Source organism: Artemia franciscana, chromosome 2 (genome assembly GCF_032884065.1).
Source record: "Artemia franciscana chromosome 2, ASM3288406v1, whole genome shotgun sequence".
In the NCBI taxonomy this organism is placed as follows: domain Eukaryota; kingdom Metazoa; phylum Arthropoda; class Branchiopoda; order Anostraca; family Artemiidae; genus Artemia; species Artemia franciscana.
The window spans coordinates 35,391,001-35,409,391 of record NC_088864.1 but is presented as its reverse complement, the minus strand read 5'-3'; the positions used below and the strand labels follow the sequence as shown (position 1 = coordinate 35,409,391).

The 18,391-nt window shown below is 38.3% G+C and overlaps 1 protein-coding gene across 1 annotated transcript in view; it reads left to right on the top strand.

Annotated features, from left to right (window-relative positions):
• The window catches only part of LOC136040786 (cathepsin O-like), a 32,452-nt gene extending 29,821 nt beyond the window's left edge, over nt 1-2,631 (top strand). Inside the window, exon 6 of the mRNA XM_065725117.1 lies at nt 2,245-2,631. Within this exon, the coding sequence (XP_065581189.1) occupies nt 2,245-2,548 (304 nt within the window). The 3' untranslated portion in view covers nt 2,549-2,631. The remainder of the gene's footprint in view (nt 1-2,244) is intronic.
• Nucleotides 2,632-18,391: the final 15,760 nt, after the last annotated feature.

Sequence of the window (18,391 nt, the reverse complement as noted above, 5' to 3'; positions counted from 1 at the left end):
CGTATTTCCCTAGATAAAATAGCGTCAGACAATCTTGACAAGGGTTGGCCAATTACCATGCTCAGAAGTGACCCTTGATTATCTACTGTTAGCCCAGATTTATTCTAAACTTTGAGATTTTGAAATTATGGTAGTAATTTCAGGAGTTTTTCAAAATGACGATAAATTCGATTTCATCATGCTTTCCTATTTTGTAGTTAAAGTGCAACTCCTGGGACATTGGACCCTCCGACCTCCCCGCTCTGGTGAAGATCGGACAAATATGTGGATCAAACCATAATTTATGCATTATTATTAATGTACCATCTCTTATTTAAAAATTATAAAAGACTTTTTTATCTCCAAAAAAAGTGTTGCATAAAAATTTCTTAATATTTCCTTCAAGGTGCTGCAGATAGTTCATTACGTAGTAAAATCTGTATTTTTAGAAAAGTTTCAGTCAAAATTACCGCTATATAAAAGAAAAAAAAATTAAGAGTGCTTCAGATGTCCTTTTAAGAGTGCTTCAGATGAAGCTTGACCATGAGATAACAAAAACCCGATTAACAACGGGCTTTTCTCCAATTGTCTCAGTTTAAACGACCTAGTGGGGCTAAAGGAGAATATTTTCAAACATTACCAAAAACTACAGATCTAACAAGAATTTTCAGCGAGAATCAAGTGTGTTAGAAATTATTGCATTTGATGAGTGATCCACTAATTTTAACGATCAGAATTTTGAGTGACTTTACAACAGAGCAGTTGACTAAGCGTTAATAACTACTAGTGTTCATCGGGAATACATACCCAACAGATGTGTTATGTAAATTGAAAAACAATGTTATACTCTGCTCCAGATTAACAAAGCCAAAATAAGGAGGAAGAGAGATATCATTAGTTTTTTTAAGGGGGTTCCAAATGCCAAAAACTGGTGTTTTCCTAAGGGAAAGTCTTAGACCAATTTTAGGGTTGGGATTGCCTCTACTCCCTGGAGGAAGATACTAAATAAAATAAAAACCCGAAATACTAAAATTAAGATACTCAAGTTTAAATAAATCCCAGACGGTAATTCTGATTTTTTTTTTTTTTGCGACTTATGCAACCCGCACTTTAATTCGAATGAGGCAAATCGTATAAAATGTTGTGTTTGGTTGAAGATTCTGCGCGAGTTGAAAAATTCAAGTCGCCAATTTTTCAATTGGCCAATTGAAAAATTCAATTGGGTATTGAATTTTGGTGAAATTCAATAGCCGAATGTACATGGAAACCGCGGTAGATCCAGGATTTTATGTGGCGTTTTTTTCTGCTCTAATCATTGGTAAAATTGTTAGCATAAATGCACAAAATTAGACTACACCCAAGCCAGCAGGCAGGCATTACCCCGCCATGTGGGTCCACCTTTGCTATTAGTATTTCGTTAACTTAGACTTTCTAATTTTTATATAGCATTATTGAGCTTGTACGGGTTATGTAACTTGTATAAACATTATCGCTTCTTAGTGTCGTACTGGGTTGTAATGTCAGTTGAATATCCGTTTAACCTATTTTGATTCAGCCAACGTTTTTTAGTTTTCATTTTCGTTTACTTTAGCAAGTATGCACTTCGCTCTGGTGGAAGATATGTTCTATAGAAAATATTTTCAATAGCCCAATGGACTTGGAAAAAGCGGTGAATCCAGTGTTTTGAAAAAAAAGGGAGGGGGCTCCCTATAGTTTTGATGACATTTTCCTACTCGAGTGCTTCATGTATGTGCTAGCAGGGACTGCACCACCCCCAGCGGTGGTCTCACTCAGCTCATTGAATCAATCTCTGTTTGGAATTGTTTTCTTAACTTGCCCTTTTACATAGCATTCTTAAATTTGCAGAGTTCATGGAACGCGGATAAATAGTTACCAGTCATAGCGTCATATTCTGCTCGAGATCTGTTAGCCTAACGGTGACTTTATTGGAAAAATTTATGCATGAACACCTTTCTGTCTTGTAACAAAGCTTATGCTGTCGACCTTGCTAATATGTAGAATTGATCTGCATATAGTTCTCAAGATCATATTCCTAAAATGAATGTTAAACTCTCCAATCCATCAGGCACACTATTTATCCCTAGAAAGCACATTTGAAGCTGTCTTTCTTGTCCCTCTAGCATCTTCTAGAAATTTAAAAAATGGAAGGTGAATATACATTTTGCAATATAAAGTCTACAAAATCATTTAAAGTATGTAGAAATTCTTGGAAATATTTACTAACGTATACGTTTTTTTTTTCAGTTTTGTTGGCAGTGAAGAAGAAATAATAAAAGGGGTGGCGACTCATGGTCCCCTTGCTGTGGCTGTAGATGGTCTTTCATGGCAAGATTATTTAGGAGGAATTATTCGATACAATTGTGAGAGTCACCTAAACCACGCTGCTGAAATTGTTGGCTATGATTTGAGTGGCCCCATACCGTATTATATTGTAAAAAACTCATGGGGGGCAGATTTTGGAATTGAAGGATACCTTCACATAGAAATAGGAAAAAATCTATGTGGCCTTGCTATGCGTGTCTCTGCTTTGGATGTTCTTATATTGTAGAAATGTAGCAGGATTTTTTTTTTTCCTTTTTTGCTGTGATTTCTTCTTCATGATCTCGAAATAAAATAACAAATGCTGTGAAATCAGTGTTACTTGTGGATTCATACCTTATAATAGTTTTATCCAACCAGAAGTCGACGAGAAAGATTCAGTAGAGATGTTAGTTTTTTGAGTATTTCATTATATTTCTCTAGATTTTACACATTTTTTTTTAATTATTATATTTTTTTTTCGATACATAGCGCAATAGGAAAAACGAAAAATTCAAGATCGTAACTCATTGTACAAGATCTATACCACCTTTTTCTAATGATTGACCTTGAGCTTTGTTAATGGTGATTGCAAATGCTAATCGAATTGGGAATTGCAATCTTTTAAATTGAAAAGGCAGATCCGTTGGAATCATGGGAATACGAGGAATAAGAACAGCCTAACCCTCAAAAGGCCCTGTCAAGATTGTGGCCTCTATTAGGTTTTCCATTGTTTTTTTTTACGGCAAGTCGCGTCCCATTGCAAAGCTTTGGTGGGTTGATATTTCTTAAAAGTATTATTGGTACGCCTATTTTTAGTTGTAGCACGTGTGGTGGAAACCCTGAAAGATCTATGGAATTTAAAAATTCAGATGGATAATTAACCGCTTCATTTGGTTCCAAAACTGTGTCGACTGACTTGTAAAGGACTGCCTGGTCTCGAATCTTGGTCAAAACAATATTGTTGATTTCGTGGACGTCTATATTTTTGGGTGCGAGAATCGCTCTTTCACTTAGCCATTTATTATTTTTATAATTTTTTAGAATATTCGGAAATACTTTTTCAATCAATTCATTTTTGGACGTCACTAAATTACAGAAATCAGCAGGTAGTTGTATACGTCCTGAAATTGAGTCTACTGGGAGCTTTCCGTTTCCAATTGCCAGCAATTGATCTGAAAATGTTTGACCAGAGTCATCGTTTTGCAATCGGACACGCATATTTGTAGTTAATTTTAATATTTTTACGTGTGCCCATAAATTAGAATTTTTCAGGCAAGCATTCATTTCGTCTGCAGGAGTTGATCTAGGTATTATAGGTAATGTTTGCCTGAAATCTCCCGCAAGCAATATTAATGTGCTGCCAAAGGGTTTCGACTTCCCTCTCAAATCTTTCAAGCATTGATCCAGAGCCTCGAGCGATTTTTTGTGTGCCATTGTGCACTCATCCCAAATAATAAGTTTGCATTGCTGCAATACTTTACCTATCCCAGATGATTTGGAAATATTGCACGTGGGAGTTTCTGTAGAATGCAAATTCAGAGGCAATTTCAAAGCGGAATGAGCAGTTCTTCCACCAGGCAGCAATGTTGCGGCTATTCCGGACGACGCAATTGCCAACGCTATATCATTTTTTGATCGAATTGATGCCAGAATCAGTTTTATCACAAACGTTTTACCAGTACCTCCTGGCGCATCCAAAAAGAAAATTTCTCCAACGTTGTTATCGACACAATGCATTATCGTATCATAAATGTCTTTTTGTTCCGACGTTAACTTGGAAATGTTATTTTGTACATACGACAATAGATCACTCGTACTGTAACTTTGTTCACGATCCAATTCTACACATGTCGAAACAGCAGCGATACGGTTAGGTTAAGGCATTCCCACATCCTGAAGAGGTTTGTTTGCCATACGTACGCAAAAATCTTCTATAATAACTAAAGTGTAGTTATAAATTTCTGATGTAAAATCAAAAGTCATATCTGACGTCTCTAACTGTTTTCGATGGAGTATATCTTCGGACATTTTTGACTTATATTTTTCCCATAACTCTGTAGGAGCTGATGGAGAGCAAGTTGTTAAAATGATGCCAAACAATGCACGAATTTGACTTGGGGTTGACGTTTCGCACGCGTCATTGATGCAGTTATCCCAGTGTTGGTCATTCTCCAATAAATTCAGAGCTTGGCATGCACTACGGTAAGTGTCATGTATAGTACCGTTTACAGTTCTCAAATACTCAAAGGATGTCGGACCGGGTACATTCACCAAAAGCAGGCGTAGAAAGAAGCATTCATGTTGATTGGGGTGAACGGTGTAGAGTCTTCCTATCGTGGTATCTTTGAAGATGGTAGGTTGGCCGTCGACTGACTTACCCTGTTTTCGACGTTCAAATACTTTATTTTTAGTATTCCACGTGTAATACGAAGGCACTTCAGTATACAGCAGTTTTTTTTGCAAAAGAATCATTTTTGCAAAGCGAAAAAAAAGCTGTTAATGTTGTATCCGGTGGATTCAGGGCTCTTTGTTGCACGTTGGTTTCCGTGAAATAAACACGTTGACCATTCTGTAAATGTACCGCTAAGTGAACAACAGCTGGACTACGTTCATGTATCGGAAATGAAAGAATTCGCCAAACAGCTTCATTACTGCTTATGTATCTTCCAGCCTGATATTGTACGATTTCGTCGAAATCTTTGATTTCGGGCTGCAAGCCAAAAACTGCCATGTCACTGCCTTTGTTGACGTATTTACATATGTATTTGATTGCCTTTACGGAGTTACAGTATTCAACGTTTATGTGTGCATTAAATGTTTTTGATAATAATGGGGAATATGGAACAACCCACTGGTTATCTACTTCGATGGTGGTACCGTTACGCTTCTTTATTATTGCTGTTTTACCGCCATCTTCAGTAGATCTTCTTCTATATTGTGGGTAACCATCATTGCCAGTAATTGTGTTGGATACTAAAAGTCGAGGATATTGCTTTGTGCACCTTCCTTTGGCCATGCATGGTGAATTTTCGTTAAGTGCACCGCAAGGTTCATGTATCATATTTTTTACAATAATATCATGTAACCCCTTATCGACATTTTTATCAGGTACTAGCTGTTGGGGTGGCGCTTCGCGCCACCCCAACACATAGTTGGTGGGACGCTTCGCGCCCCCCCAAGCCCCCCCGCGCGCGTAAGTCGTTACGCGCCATTGTAGTTGTGTCCCTGTGTCCCACCTGTGAATATAGATAGATTTATATATGTGTTTCAAACTACCTAAAAATTGCGAATATACAACATTTTTGGCTTTCCCACTACTGGGAGCTTTCCGTTTCCAATTGCCAGCAATTGATCTGAAAATATTTGACCAGAGTCATCGTTTTGCAATCGGACACGCATATTTGTAGTTAATTTTAATATTTTTACGTGTGCCCATAAATTAGAATTTTTCAGGCAAGCATTCATTTCGTCTGCAGGAGTTAAACTACGTAAAAATTGCGAATATACAACATTCTTGGCTTTCCCATTGTCTGTGCATATACAAAGCCGTATGTACTAATAATGACGTCATATGCAAACGCTCTTTTTACAAACAAACAAACATGCATACACACAACTCTGCGAGGAATAAGAACAGCCTCACCCTCAAAAGGCCCTGTCAAGATTGTGGCCTCTATTAGGTTTTCCATTGTTTTTTTTTTACGGCAAGTCGCGTGCCATTGCAAAGCTTTGGTGGGTTGATATTTCTTAAAAGTATTATTGGTACGCCTATTTTTAGTTGTAGCACGTGTGGTGGAAACCCTGAAAGATCTATGGAATTTAAAAATTCAGATGGATAATTAACCGCTTCATTTGGTTCAAAAACTGGTCAAAACAATCTTGGTCAAAACAATATTGTTGATTTCGTGGACGTCTATATTTTTGGGTGCGAGAATCGCTCTTTCACTTAGCCATTTATTATTTTTATAATTTTTTAGAATATTCGGAAATACTTTTTCAATCAATTCATTTTTGGACGTCACTAAATTACAGAAATCAGCAGGTAGTTGTATACGTCCTGAAATTGAGTCTATCGTATCATAAATGTCTTTTTGTTGCGACGTCAACTTGGAAATGTTATTTTGTACATACGACAATAGATCACTCGTACTGTAACTTTGTTCACGATCCAATTCTACACATGTCGAAACAGCAGCGATACGGTTAGGTGAAGGCATTCCCAAATCCTGAAGAGGTTTGTTTGCCATACGTACGCACAAATCTTCTATAATAACTAAAGTGTAGTTATAAATTTCTAATGTAAAATCAAAAGTCATATCTGACGTCTCTAACTGTTTTCGATGGAGTATATCTTCGGACATTTTTGACTTATATTTTTCCCATAACTCTGTAGGAGCTGATGGAGAGCAAGTTGTTAAAATGATGCCAAACAATGCACGAATTTGACTTGGGGTTGACGTTTCGCACTAATGGGGAATATGGAACAACCCACTGGTTATCTACTTCGATGGTGGTACCGTTGCCATTGTAGGTTCTTCAGTCATTTTACAATTAGAAATTTCTCTTTCAACGGTCTTCTTACAATTAAAAATTTGTCTTTGAACGATATTCTTAAATACCTGTGTCCTGGTCGTCATTTATATTCCCTGTGTCCCGGTCGTCATTTGTGTCCCGGTATCCCAGTCTGTAATTTCTCTTTGAGTGTCCCGGTCGTTATTTATATTCCCTCTGTCCCGGTCGTCATTTGTGTCCCGGTCTGTAATTTCTCTTTGAGTGTTTTTTCTTTTTAGTATTTTTTTTAGTTTTTTACATTTTTTTCTTTTTTCAGTTTTCTTTTTCTTCTTTATTTTTCAGCTTCACAATGAAGTACATATCGCCGAACCTTTGTTTTTTTTTAACTAAAATCTGGTAGGCATTGATGACCTTATCCAAGTCAAAATCCCAAACCCAATCATCATCGCTATCATTTTCAGTTTTGATATGTTTTGACTCTCGCTGCCCAGGTGGATCTTCATCTAACTGCGCGGTTTTGCGTTCTTTAGCCTCAAGCCTGTTTCCTTGCTGTTCTTTTGATTGCTCGGCACGCTTTCTTTTCTGACTTTCTCTATCAGCAGCAAGTTTTTTGGCATAGACTCTTTGAGCATCTTCATCGGCTTTTGCCATTGTAAGTTCATCAGTCATTTTAAACTTAAACATTAATAGATTTCTACGAGAACATATATGTCTCAAATATCTTTAATGACGTCACCGTCATAGCAAAAATGACGACAACTAATTTCATAACGTCAGTCGACACAGAAACATGACGTCACCTGATCCACAGACAGACAACTTATTTTTATATATATCTATCTATCTATATATATAAAAATAAGTTGTCTGTCTGTCTGTCTGTCTGTCTGTGGATCAGGTGACGTCATGTTTCTGTGTTGACTGACGTCATGAAATTAGTTGTCGTCATTTTTAACAACTAACTTAGTTGTCGACGACCGAGACAGAGGGAATATAAGTGACGACCGGGAACCTCAAAGAGAAATTACAGACTGGGACACCCGGACACAAATCACGACCGGGACACGGAATATAAATGACGACCGGGACACAGGGACAAAACTACAACGCGGACGCCGGGGGCACAGGCGGGATATATAAATGACGACCGGGACACAGGGATTGTTCGAATAGAAATTACAGACCGGGACACCGGGACACAAATGACGACCGGGACACAGGGAATATAAATGACGAGCGGGACACTCAAAGAGAAATTACAAACTGGGACACCGGGACACAAATGACAACCGGGACACAGGGAATATAAATGACGACCGGGACACAGGGACACATCATTAGAATAATGAGGTATAGATCTGAATACGGATTGTTTTTCCCATGGACAATTATATGTTGCATGTTCAAGAGTCAGTAAACCTGACAATCTATTTATATGCACAGACAATGGGACAGCGAAGAATGTTGTATATTCGCATGTTTTACGTAGTTAAAACATATATTTATATCTATCTCTATTCACAGGTGGGACACAGGGACACAACTACAATGGCGCGTAACTAATATGGCGCGTAACGACTTACGCGCGCGGGGGGGGCTTGGGGGGGGCGAAGCGCCCCACCAACTAGGTGTTGGGGTGGCGCGAAGCGCCACCCCAACAGCTAGTAGATATATATATATATATACTAGCTGTTGGGGTGGCGCTTCGCGCCACTCCAACACCTAGTTGGTGGGGCACTTCGCGCCCCCCCAAGCCCCGCCGCGCGCGTAAGTCGTTACGCGCCATATTAGTTATGCGCCATTGTAGTTGTGTCCCTGTGTCCCACCTGTGAATATAGATAGATTTATATATATGTTTCAAACTACGTAAAAATTGCGAATAAACAACATTCTTGGCTTTCCCATTGTCTGTGCATATACAAAGCCGTATGTACTAATAATGACGTCATATGCAAACGCTCTTTACAAACAAACATGCATCCACACAACTCGTTTTTATATAGATAGATAGATATATAGATACAATACAAATTAACTGCGTAAAACTTGCGAATATACAACATTCTTCGCTGTCCAATTGTCGCTGCATATAAATACATTGTCAGGTTTACCGACCCTCGAACATGCAACGTACAATTGTCCATGGGAAAAACAATCAGTATTAAGATCTATACCACATTTTTCTAATGATTGACCTTGAGCTTTGTTAATGGTGATTGCAAATACTAATCGAATTGGGAATTGCAATCTTTTAAATTGAAAAAGCAGATCCGTTGGAATCATGGGAATGCGAGGAATAAGAACAGCCTCACCCTCATAAGGCCCTGTCAAGATTGTGGCCTCTATTAGGTTTTCCATTGTTTTTTTTACGGCAAGTCGCGTGCCATTGCAAAGCTTTGGTGGGTTGATATTTCTTAAAAGTATTATTGGTACGCCTATTTTTAGTTGTAGCACGTGTGGTGGAAACCCTGAAGGATCTATGGAATTTAAAAATTCAGATGGATAATTAACCGCTTCATTTGGTTCCAAAACTATGTCGACTGACTTGTAAAGGACTGCCTGGTCTCGAATCTTGGTCAAAACAATATTGTTGATTTCGTGGACGTCTATATTTTTGGGTGCGAGAATCGCTCTTTCACTTAGCCATTTATTATTTTTATAATTTTTTAGAATATTCGGAAATACTTTTTCAATCAATTCATTTTTGGACGTCACTAAATTACAGAAATCAGCAGGTAGTTGTATACGTCCTGAAATTGAGTCTACTGGGAGCTTTCCGTTTCCAATTGTCAGCAATTGATCTGAAAATGTTTGACCAGAGTCATCGTTTTGCAATCGGACACGCATATTTGTAGTTAATTTTAATATTTTTACGTGTGCCCATAAATTAGAATTTTTCAGGCAAGCATTCATTCGTCTTCAATGGCTCTGGTGGTGCAGCCAATAGAGGAAGTTTAACTTTTCCTGAGGCGCAACACATTCCCATTGTTTCACCATTGAATTTCAAGGCCTTGCAATAGGGACAAATTTTAGACATTGTCCCGATTTGAACACATCTACTCAAGCTATAATCATCGACTGGGTTGTACCTGAATGCCAGGCGATAACTTTCAGGTTGCTCTAATTCCTCGGCACGCTTTCTTTTCTTACTTTCTCTATCAGCAGCAAGCCTGATTTCTTGCTGTTCTTGTGATTCCTCGCCACGCTTTCTTTTCTTACTTTCTCTATCAGCAGCAAGCCTGATTTCTTGCTGTTCTTGTAATTCCTCGGCACGCCTTCTTTTTTCACTTTCTCTTTTAGCAGCAAGTCTGCTTCCGCGTTGCTCTGGTAGTTCCTCGGCACGCTTTCTGTTCTTTTTTTCTCTATCAGCCTCAAGCCTGTTTCCTTGCTGTTCTTTTGATTCCTCGGCACGCTTTCTGTTCTTTCTTTCTCTATCAGCCTCAAGCCTGTTTCCTTGCTGTTCTTTTGATTCCTCGGCACGCTTTCTGTTCTTTCTTTCTCTATCAGCCTCAAGCCTGTTTCCTTGCTGTTCTTTTGATTCCTCGGCACGCTTACTTTTCTGACTTTCTCTATCAGCAGCAAGTTTTTTGGCATAGACTCTTTGAGCATCTTCATCGGCTTTTGCCATGGTAAGTTCATCAGTCATTGTAAACTTAAACATTAATAGATTTCTACGTGAACATATGTCTTAAATATCTTGAATGACGTCACCGTCAAAGCAAAAATGACGACAACTAATTTCATGACGTCAGTCAACACAGAAACATGACGTCACCTGATCCACAGACAGACACACAGACAGACAACTTATTTTTATATATATAGATTTCAGCGGAAATCACATCATCAATTTCGTTCGAAGTAATTTTTTTATGTAGCCAGATTAGTATATGTGCGTGTGGCAAACCTCGTTTTTGCCATTCCACTGAGTACATCCAGCATCGCACTGACCCAAACACTTCAAGTTTTACTATGTAGTTTATCAGTGATTTCAACTTTTGCCGGAAGACACGGGCCGTAATGTCATGCCTATGAACCGCCGATTGTCCTTGAAGTAAAAGCTGCAGTATCTCGTCCCAAGATTGATTACATGTAAATGTAATAAATAAATCTGGACGACCATAGAGACGAACATACGCAATAGCATCTTAAGCATATTCATGCATATGACGGAGACTGCCAGCATATGACGAAGGTAAAATTGTTAATCTTCAAACGTTTGTGGTATTACCGTCATTTATAACTGCATCTCGCAAATGAATGTATTGTTCAGAGCGGAGCTTGGTCTGATTCAGGCGGATATATAGCAAACGTTCTGATTCAATTTTAGAATACATATCAACGACAAATTGGTGAAACAATTCACGGCATTTTAAAATATAATTTTCTTCATCCTGCCGAATCATTAGTCTATAGGAATAATAATGCATTGCACTGCATTCCTTATTCATTTCTTTGTTAGTGGCTGGATTCATCAATTTAATATTAAAGTGATAGCCGTCGGCTCCATCCCAAAAAACGATAGGATATTGTAGGGCATCGTAGCATCGATGAGTTTCAGCAATTCTTAACAACTGAGCGTTTCGCTTATGAAAAATAATATCTCGAGGTAAAAACTGATCACCGACCATAACGATTGCCACTTCGTCGATAGTTGGAGCATTGTATCTACGAACATGTTGGCCAGGAGGCGTTTTGTCAGCGGAAATAACAATTTTATGCGTATCAGTAGGCATCAAATCGATGGCTGTTTTGAACAGAGGCACTAAATTATTATTTTCGTGGAAAAGATGTTGCAATTGGGAAACGATTGTCCTTTCAACGTTGGGAGAAATTTCGCAACGTGCATTCAATTCAGAATTTCTATCACTGATGAAGTACAATTGTAAAAATTTATGATTCTCGCCTGAGAATGGTAGAAGGGACCCTGCTCTATGATAAATTTGCCCTTTTACTTTGAAAGTAGACATAAATTGATCAGGATTTTCGATTTGGGCTCCAAACGACGTCATTTGGGAACATGAGTTGTATTTTCTGATTTTTGACAAAAAACGCTTAGATTCTGACGTAGTTCCAGTAAGGAAAGTCTTCAATGGCTCTGGTGGTGCAGCCAATAGAGGAAGTTTAACTTTTCCTGAGGCGCAACACATTCCCATTGTTTCACCATTGAATTTCAAGGCCTTGCAATAGGGACAAATTTTAGACATTGTCCCGATTTGAACACATCTGCTCAAGCTATAATCATCGACTGGGCTGTACCTGAATGCCAGGCGATAACTTTCAGGTTGCTCTGATTCCTCGGCACGCTTTCTTTTCTTACTTTCTCTATCAGCAGCAAGCCTGATTTCTTGCTGTTCTTGTGATTCCTCGGCACGCTTTCTTTTCTTACTTTCTCTATCAGCAGCAAGCCTGATTTCTTGCTGTTCTTGTGATTCCTCGGCACGCCTTCTTTTTTTCACTTTCTCTTTTAGCAGCAAGTCTGCTTTCGCGTTGCTCTGGTAGTTCCTCGGCACGCTTTCTGTTCTTTCTTTCTCTATCAGCCTCAAGCCTGTTTCCTTGCTGTTCTTTTGATTCCTCGGCACGCTTTCTGTTCTTTCTTTCTCTATCAGCCTCAAGCCTGTTTCCTTGCTGTTCTTTTGATTCCTCGGCACGCTTTCTTTTCTGACTTTCTCTATCAGCAGCAAGTTTTTTTGGCATAGACTCTTTGAGCATCTTCATCGGCTTTTGCCATTGTAAGTTCATCAGTCATTTTAAACTTAAACATTAATAGATTTCAACGTGAACATATATGTCTTAAATATCTTTAATGACGTCACCGTCATAACAAAAATAACGACAACTAACTTCATGATTAAATATCTTTAATGACGTCACCGTCATAGCAAAAATGACGACAACTAACTTCATGACGTCAGTCGACACAGAAACATGACGTCACCTGACAGACAGACACACAGACAGACAACTTATTTTTATATATAAAGAAGATAAAAAAAAGTTGTTTGTCTGTCTGTCGACGGACGTCATTATAAGGATTGAGCTGTATGTCGTCATGAAGTTAGTTGTCGTCATATTTGTTATGACGATCCTGAGTATATGACGTCATTATAAGTATTCAAGAAGATCTTTCTAAGAGAAATTTTTAATTGTAAAATGACTGAAGAACCTACAATGGCAACAGCCGAGGAAGCTGCTCAAGGAGTCTATGCCAAAAGAATTGCGGCTGATAGAGAAAGTAAGAAAAGAAAGCGTGCCGAGGAATCACAAGAACAGCATGAAAACAGGCTTGCGGCTAATAGAGAAAGTATGAAAAGAAAGCGTGCTGAAGAACCACAACAACAGTGTGAAAACAGGCTTGCGTCTCAAAGAGAAATCACCAAAAGAAAGCGTGCCGAGGAATCACAACAACAGCGTGAAATTAGGCTTGCGTCTCAAAGAGAAATCACCAAAAGAAAGCGTGCCGAGGAATCACAAGAGCAACCTGAAAATTTTCGCCTGGCATTCATGTACAGCCCAGACGATGATTATAGCTTGAGTAGATGTGTTCAAATCGGGACTATGTCTAAAACTTGTCCCTATTGCAAGGCCTGAAATTCAATGGTGAAACAATGGGAATGTGTTGCGCCTCAGGAAAAGTTAAACTTCCTCTACTGGCTGCACCACCAGAGCCATTGAAGACTTTGCTTACTAGAACTACGTCAGAATCTAAGCGTTTTTTTTTTATCACAGATCAGAAAATATAACTCATGTTTCCAAATGACGTCGTTTGGTGCCCAAATCGAAAATCCAGATCAATTTATGCCTACTTTCAAAGTAAAAGGGCAAATTTATCACAGAGCAGGGGCCCTTCTACCATTCTCAGGCGAGAATCATAAATTTTTACAACTGTACTTCATCAGTGATAGAAATTCTGAATTGAATGCACGTTGCGAAATTTCTCCCGACGTTGAAAGGACTATCGTTTGCCAATTGCAACATCTTTTCCACGAAAATAATAATTTAGTGCGTCTGTTCAAAACAGCCATCGATTCGATGCCTAATGATACGCATAAAATTGTCATTTCCGCTGACACAACGCCTCCTGGCCAACATGTGTGTAGATACAATGCTCCAACTATCGACGAAGTGGCAATCGTTATGGTCGGTGATCAGTTTTTACCTCGAGATATCATTCTTCATAAGCGAAACGCTCAGTTGGTAAGAATTGCTGAAACTCATCAATGCTACGATGCCCTACAATATCCTGTCATTTTTTGGGATGGAGCCGACGGCTATCACTTTAATATTAAATTGATAAATCCAGCCACTAACAAAGAAATGAATAAGAAATGCAGCGCAATGCATTATTATTCCTATAGACTAATGATTCGGCAGGATGAAGACAATTATATTTTAAAATGCTGTCAATTATTTCACCAATACATCGTTGATATGTAACCAATAATTGAATCAGAACGTTTGCTATTTATCCGTCTGAATCAGACCAAGCTCCGCTCTGAACAATACATTCATTTGCGAGATGCAGTTGTAAATGACGGTAATACCACAAACGTTGGAAGATTAATGATTTTACCTTCGTCATATGCTGGCAGACCCAGTCATATGCATGAATATGCTCAAGATACTATTGCGTATGTTCGTCTCTATGGTCGTCCATATTTATTTGTTACATTTACATGTAATCAATCTCGGGACGAGATACAGCAGCTTTTACTTCAAGGACAATCGGCGGTTCATAGACATGACATTACGACCCGTGTCTTCCGGCAAAAGTTGAAATCACTGATAAACTATATAGTAAAACTTAAAGTGTTTGGGTCAGTGCGATGCTGGATGTACTCAGTGGAATGGCAAAAACGAGGATTGCCACACGCACATATACTAATCTGGCTACATGATAAAATTACTTCTAATGAAATGTGATTAACGCTGAGATACCTGATGAAAATGTCGATAAGGGCTTATATGGTATTGTAGTAAAAAATATGATACATGGACCTTGCGGTGCACTGAACGAAAAATCACCATGCAGGGCCAAAGGAAGGTGCACAAAGCAATATCCTCGACTTTTAGTACCCAACTCAATTACTGGCAATGATGGTTACCCACAATGTAGAAGAAGATCTACTGAAGATGGCGGTAAAACAGCAATTATAAAGAAGTGTAACGGTACCACCATTGAAGTAGATAACCAGTGGGTTGTTCCATATTTCCCTTTATTATTAAAAACATTTAATGCACACATAACGTTGAATACTGTAACTCCGTAAAGGCAATCAAATACATATGTAAATACGTCAACAAAGGCAGTTACATGGCAGTTTTTGGCTTGCAGTCCGAAATCAGTGATATCGACGAAATCGTACAATATCAGGCTGGAAGATACATAAGCAGTAATGAAGCTGTTTGGCGAATTCTTTCATTTCCGATACATGAACGAAGTCCAGCTGTTGTTCACTTAGCAGTACATTTACAGAATGGTCAACGTGTTTATTTTTCGGAATCCAACGTGCAACAAAGAGCCCTGAATCTACCGGATACAGCGTTAACTGCTTCTTTTCGTTATGCAAAAATGATTCTTTTGCAAAAAAAACTGCTGTATACTGAAGTGCCTTCGTATTACACGTGGAATACTAAAAATAAAGTATTTAAACGTCGAAAACAGGGTAAGTCAGTCGACGGCCAACCTACCATCTTCAAAGATACCACGATAGGAGACTCTACACCGTTCACCCCAATCAATATGAATGCTTCTTTCTACGCCTGCTTTTGGTGAATGTACCCGGTCCGCCGTCCTTTGAGTATTTGAGAAATGTAAACGGTATTATATATGACACTTACCGTAGTTCATGCCAAGCTCTGAATTTATTGGAGAATGACCAACACTGGGATAACTGCATCAATGACAAGTGCGAAACGTCAACTCCAAGTCAAATTCGTGCATTGTTTGGAATCATACTATCAATTTGCTCTCCTTCAGCTCCTACAGAGTTATGGGAAAAATATAAATCGAAAATGTCAGAAGATATACTCCATCGAAAACAGTTAGAGACGTCAGATATGACTTTTGATTTCACACCAGAAATTTATAACTAAACTTTAGTTATTATTGAAGATTTGTGCGTATGTATGGCAAACAAACCTCTTCAGGATTTGGCAATGCCTTCACCTAATCGTACAGCTGCTGTTTCGACATGTGTAGAATTGGATCGTGAACAAAGTTACAGCACGAGTGATCTATTGTCGTATGTACAAAATAACATTTCTAAGTTAGCGTCGGAGCAAAAAGACAGTTATGATACGATAATGCATTGTGTCCATAACAACGTTGGAGAAATTTTCTTTTTGGATGCACCAGGAGGTATTGGTAAAACGTTTGTGATAAAACTGATTCTGGCATCAATTCGATCAAAAAATGATATAGCGTTGGCAATTGTGTCGTCCGGAATAGCCGCAACGTTGCTACCTGGTGGAAGAACTCCAGATTCCGCTTTGAAATTGCCTCTGAATTTGCATTCTACAGAAACTCCCACGTGCAATATTTCCAAATCATCTGGGATGGGTAAAGTATTGCAGCAATGCAAACTTATTATTTGAGACGAGCGCACAATGACACACAAAAATCGCTCGAGGCTCTGGATCAATCTTTGAAAGATTTCCGAGGGAATTCGAAACCCTTTGGCAGCACATTAATATTGCTTGCGGGAGATTTCAGGCAAACATTACCTATAATACGTAGATCAACCCCTGCAGACGAAATGAATGCTTGCCTGAAAAATTCTAATTTATGGGCACACGTAAAGACATTAAAATTAACTACAAATATGCGTGTCCGATTGCAAAACAATGACTCTGGTCGAACATTTTCAGATCAATTGCTGGCAATTGGAAACGGAAAGCTCCCAGTAGACTCAATTTCAGAACGTATACAACTACCTGCTGAATTCTGTAATTTAGTGACGTCCAAAAATGACTTGATTGAAAAAGTATTTCCGAATATTCTAACCAATTATAAAAATCATAAATGGCTAAGTGAACGAGCGATTCTGGCACCCATAAATATAGACGTCCACGAAATCAACAATATTGTTTTGACCAAGATTCGAGACCAGGCAGCCATTTACAAGTCATTCGACACAGTTGTGGAACCAAATGAAGCGGTTAATTATCCATCTGAATTTTTAAATTCCCTGGATCTCACAGGGTTTCCACCACACGTGCTACAACTAAAAATAGGCGTACCAATAATATTGTTACGAAATATAAACCCTCCAAAGCTTTGCAATGGCACGCAACTTGCCGTAAAAAAAAAAAAGACAAAAACAATGGAAAACGTAATAGAGGCAACAATCTTGACAGGGCCTTTTGAGGGCGAGATTATTCTTATTCCTCGCATTCCCATGATTCCAACAGATCTGCCTTTTCAATTTAAAAGATTGCAATTCCCAATTCGATTAGCATTTGCAATCGTCATCAACAAAGCTCAAGGGCAATCATTAGAAAAATGCAGTATAGATCTTAATACAGATTGTTTTTCCGATGGGCAATTGTACGTTGATTGTTCGAGGGTCGGTAAACCTGACGATCTATTTATATGCATCGACAATGGGACAGCGAAGAATGTTGTATATTCGCGAGTTTTACGCAGTTAATTTGTATTGTATATATCTATCTATCTACATAAAAATGAGTTGTATGTATGCATGTTTGTTTGTTTGTAAAAAGAGCGTTTGCATATGACGTCATTATAAGTATATAAGGCTTTGTATATGCACAGACAATGGGAAAGCCAAGAATGTTGTATATTCGCAAGTTTTACGTAGTTAAAAACACACACACACACATATATATATATATATATATATATATATATATATATATATATATATATATATATATATATATATATATATATATATATATATATATATATATATATATATATATATATATATATATATATATATATACATATATATATATATATATATATATATATATGTATATATATATATATATATATATATATATATATATATATATATATATATATATATATATATATATATATATATATATATATATATATATATATATATATATATATCACAGGTGGGACACAGTGACACAACTACAATGGCGCGTAACTAATATGGCGCGTAACGACTTACGCGCGCGGGGGGGCTTGGGGGAGGCGCGAAGCGCCCCCACCAACTAGGTATTGGGGTGGCCCGAAACGCCACCCCAACAGCTAGAATATATATAAAAATAAGTTGTTTGTTTGTGTGTTTGTCGACTGACGTCATGTTTAAGTGTCGACTGACGTCATTATAAGGATTGAACTGTATGTCGTCATGAAGTTGTTTGTCGACTGACGTCATGTTTGTCAACTGATGAAATTACAGACCGGGACACCGGGACACAAATGACGACCGGGACACAGGGAATATAAATGACGACCGGGACACTTAAAGAGAAATTACATGCTGGGACACCGGGACACAAATCACGACCGGGACACAGGGAATATAAATGACGACCGGGACACAGGGACACAACTACAACGGGGACGCTGGGG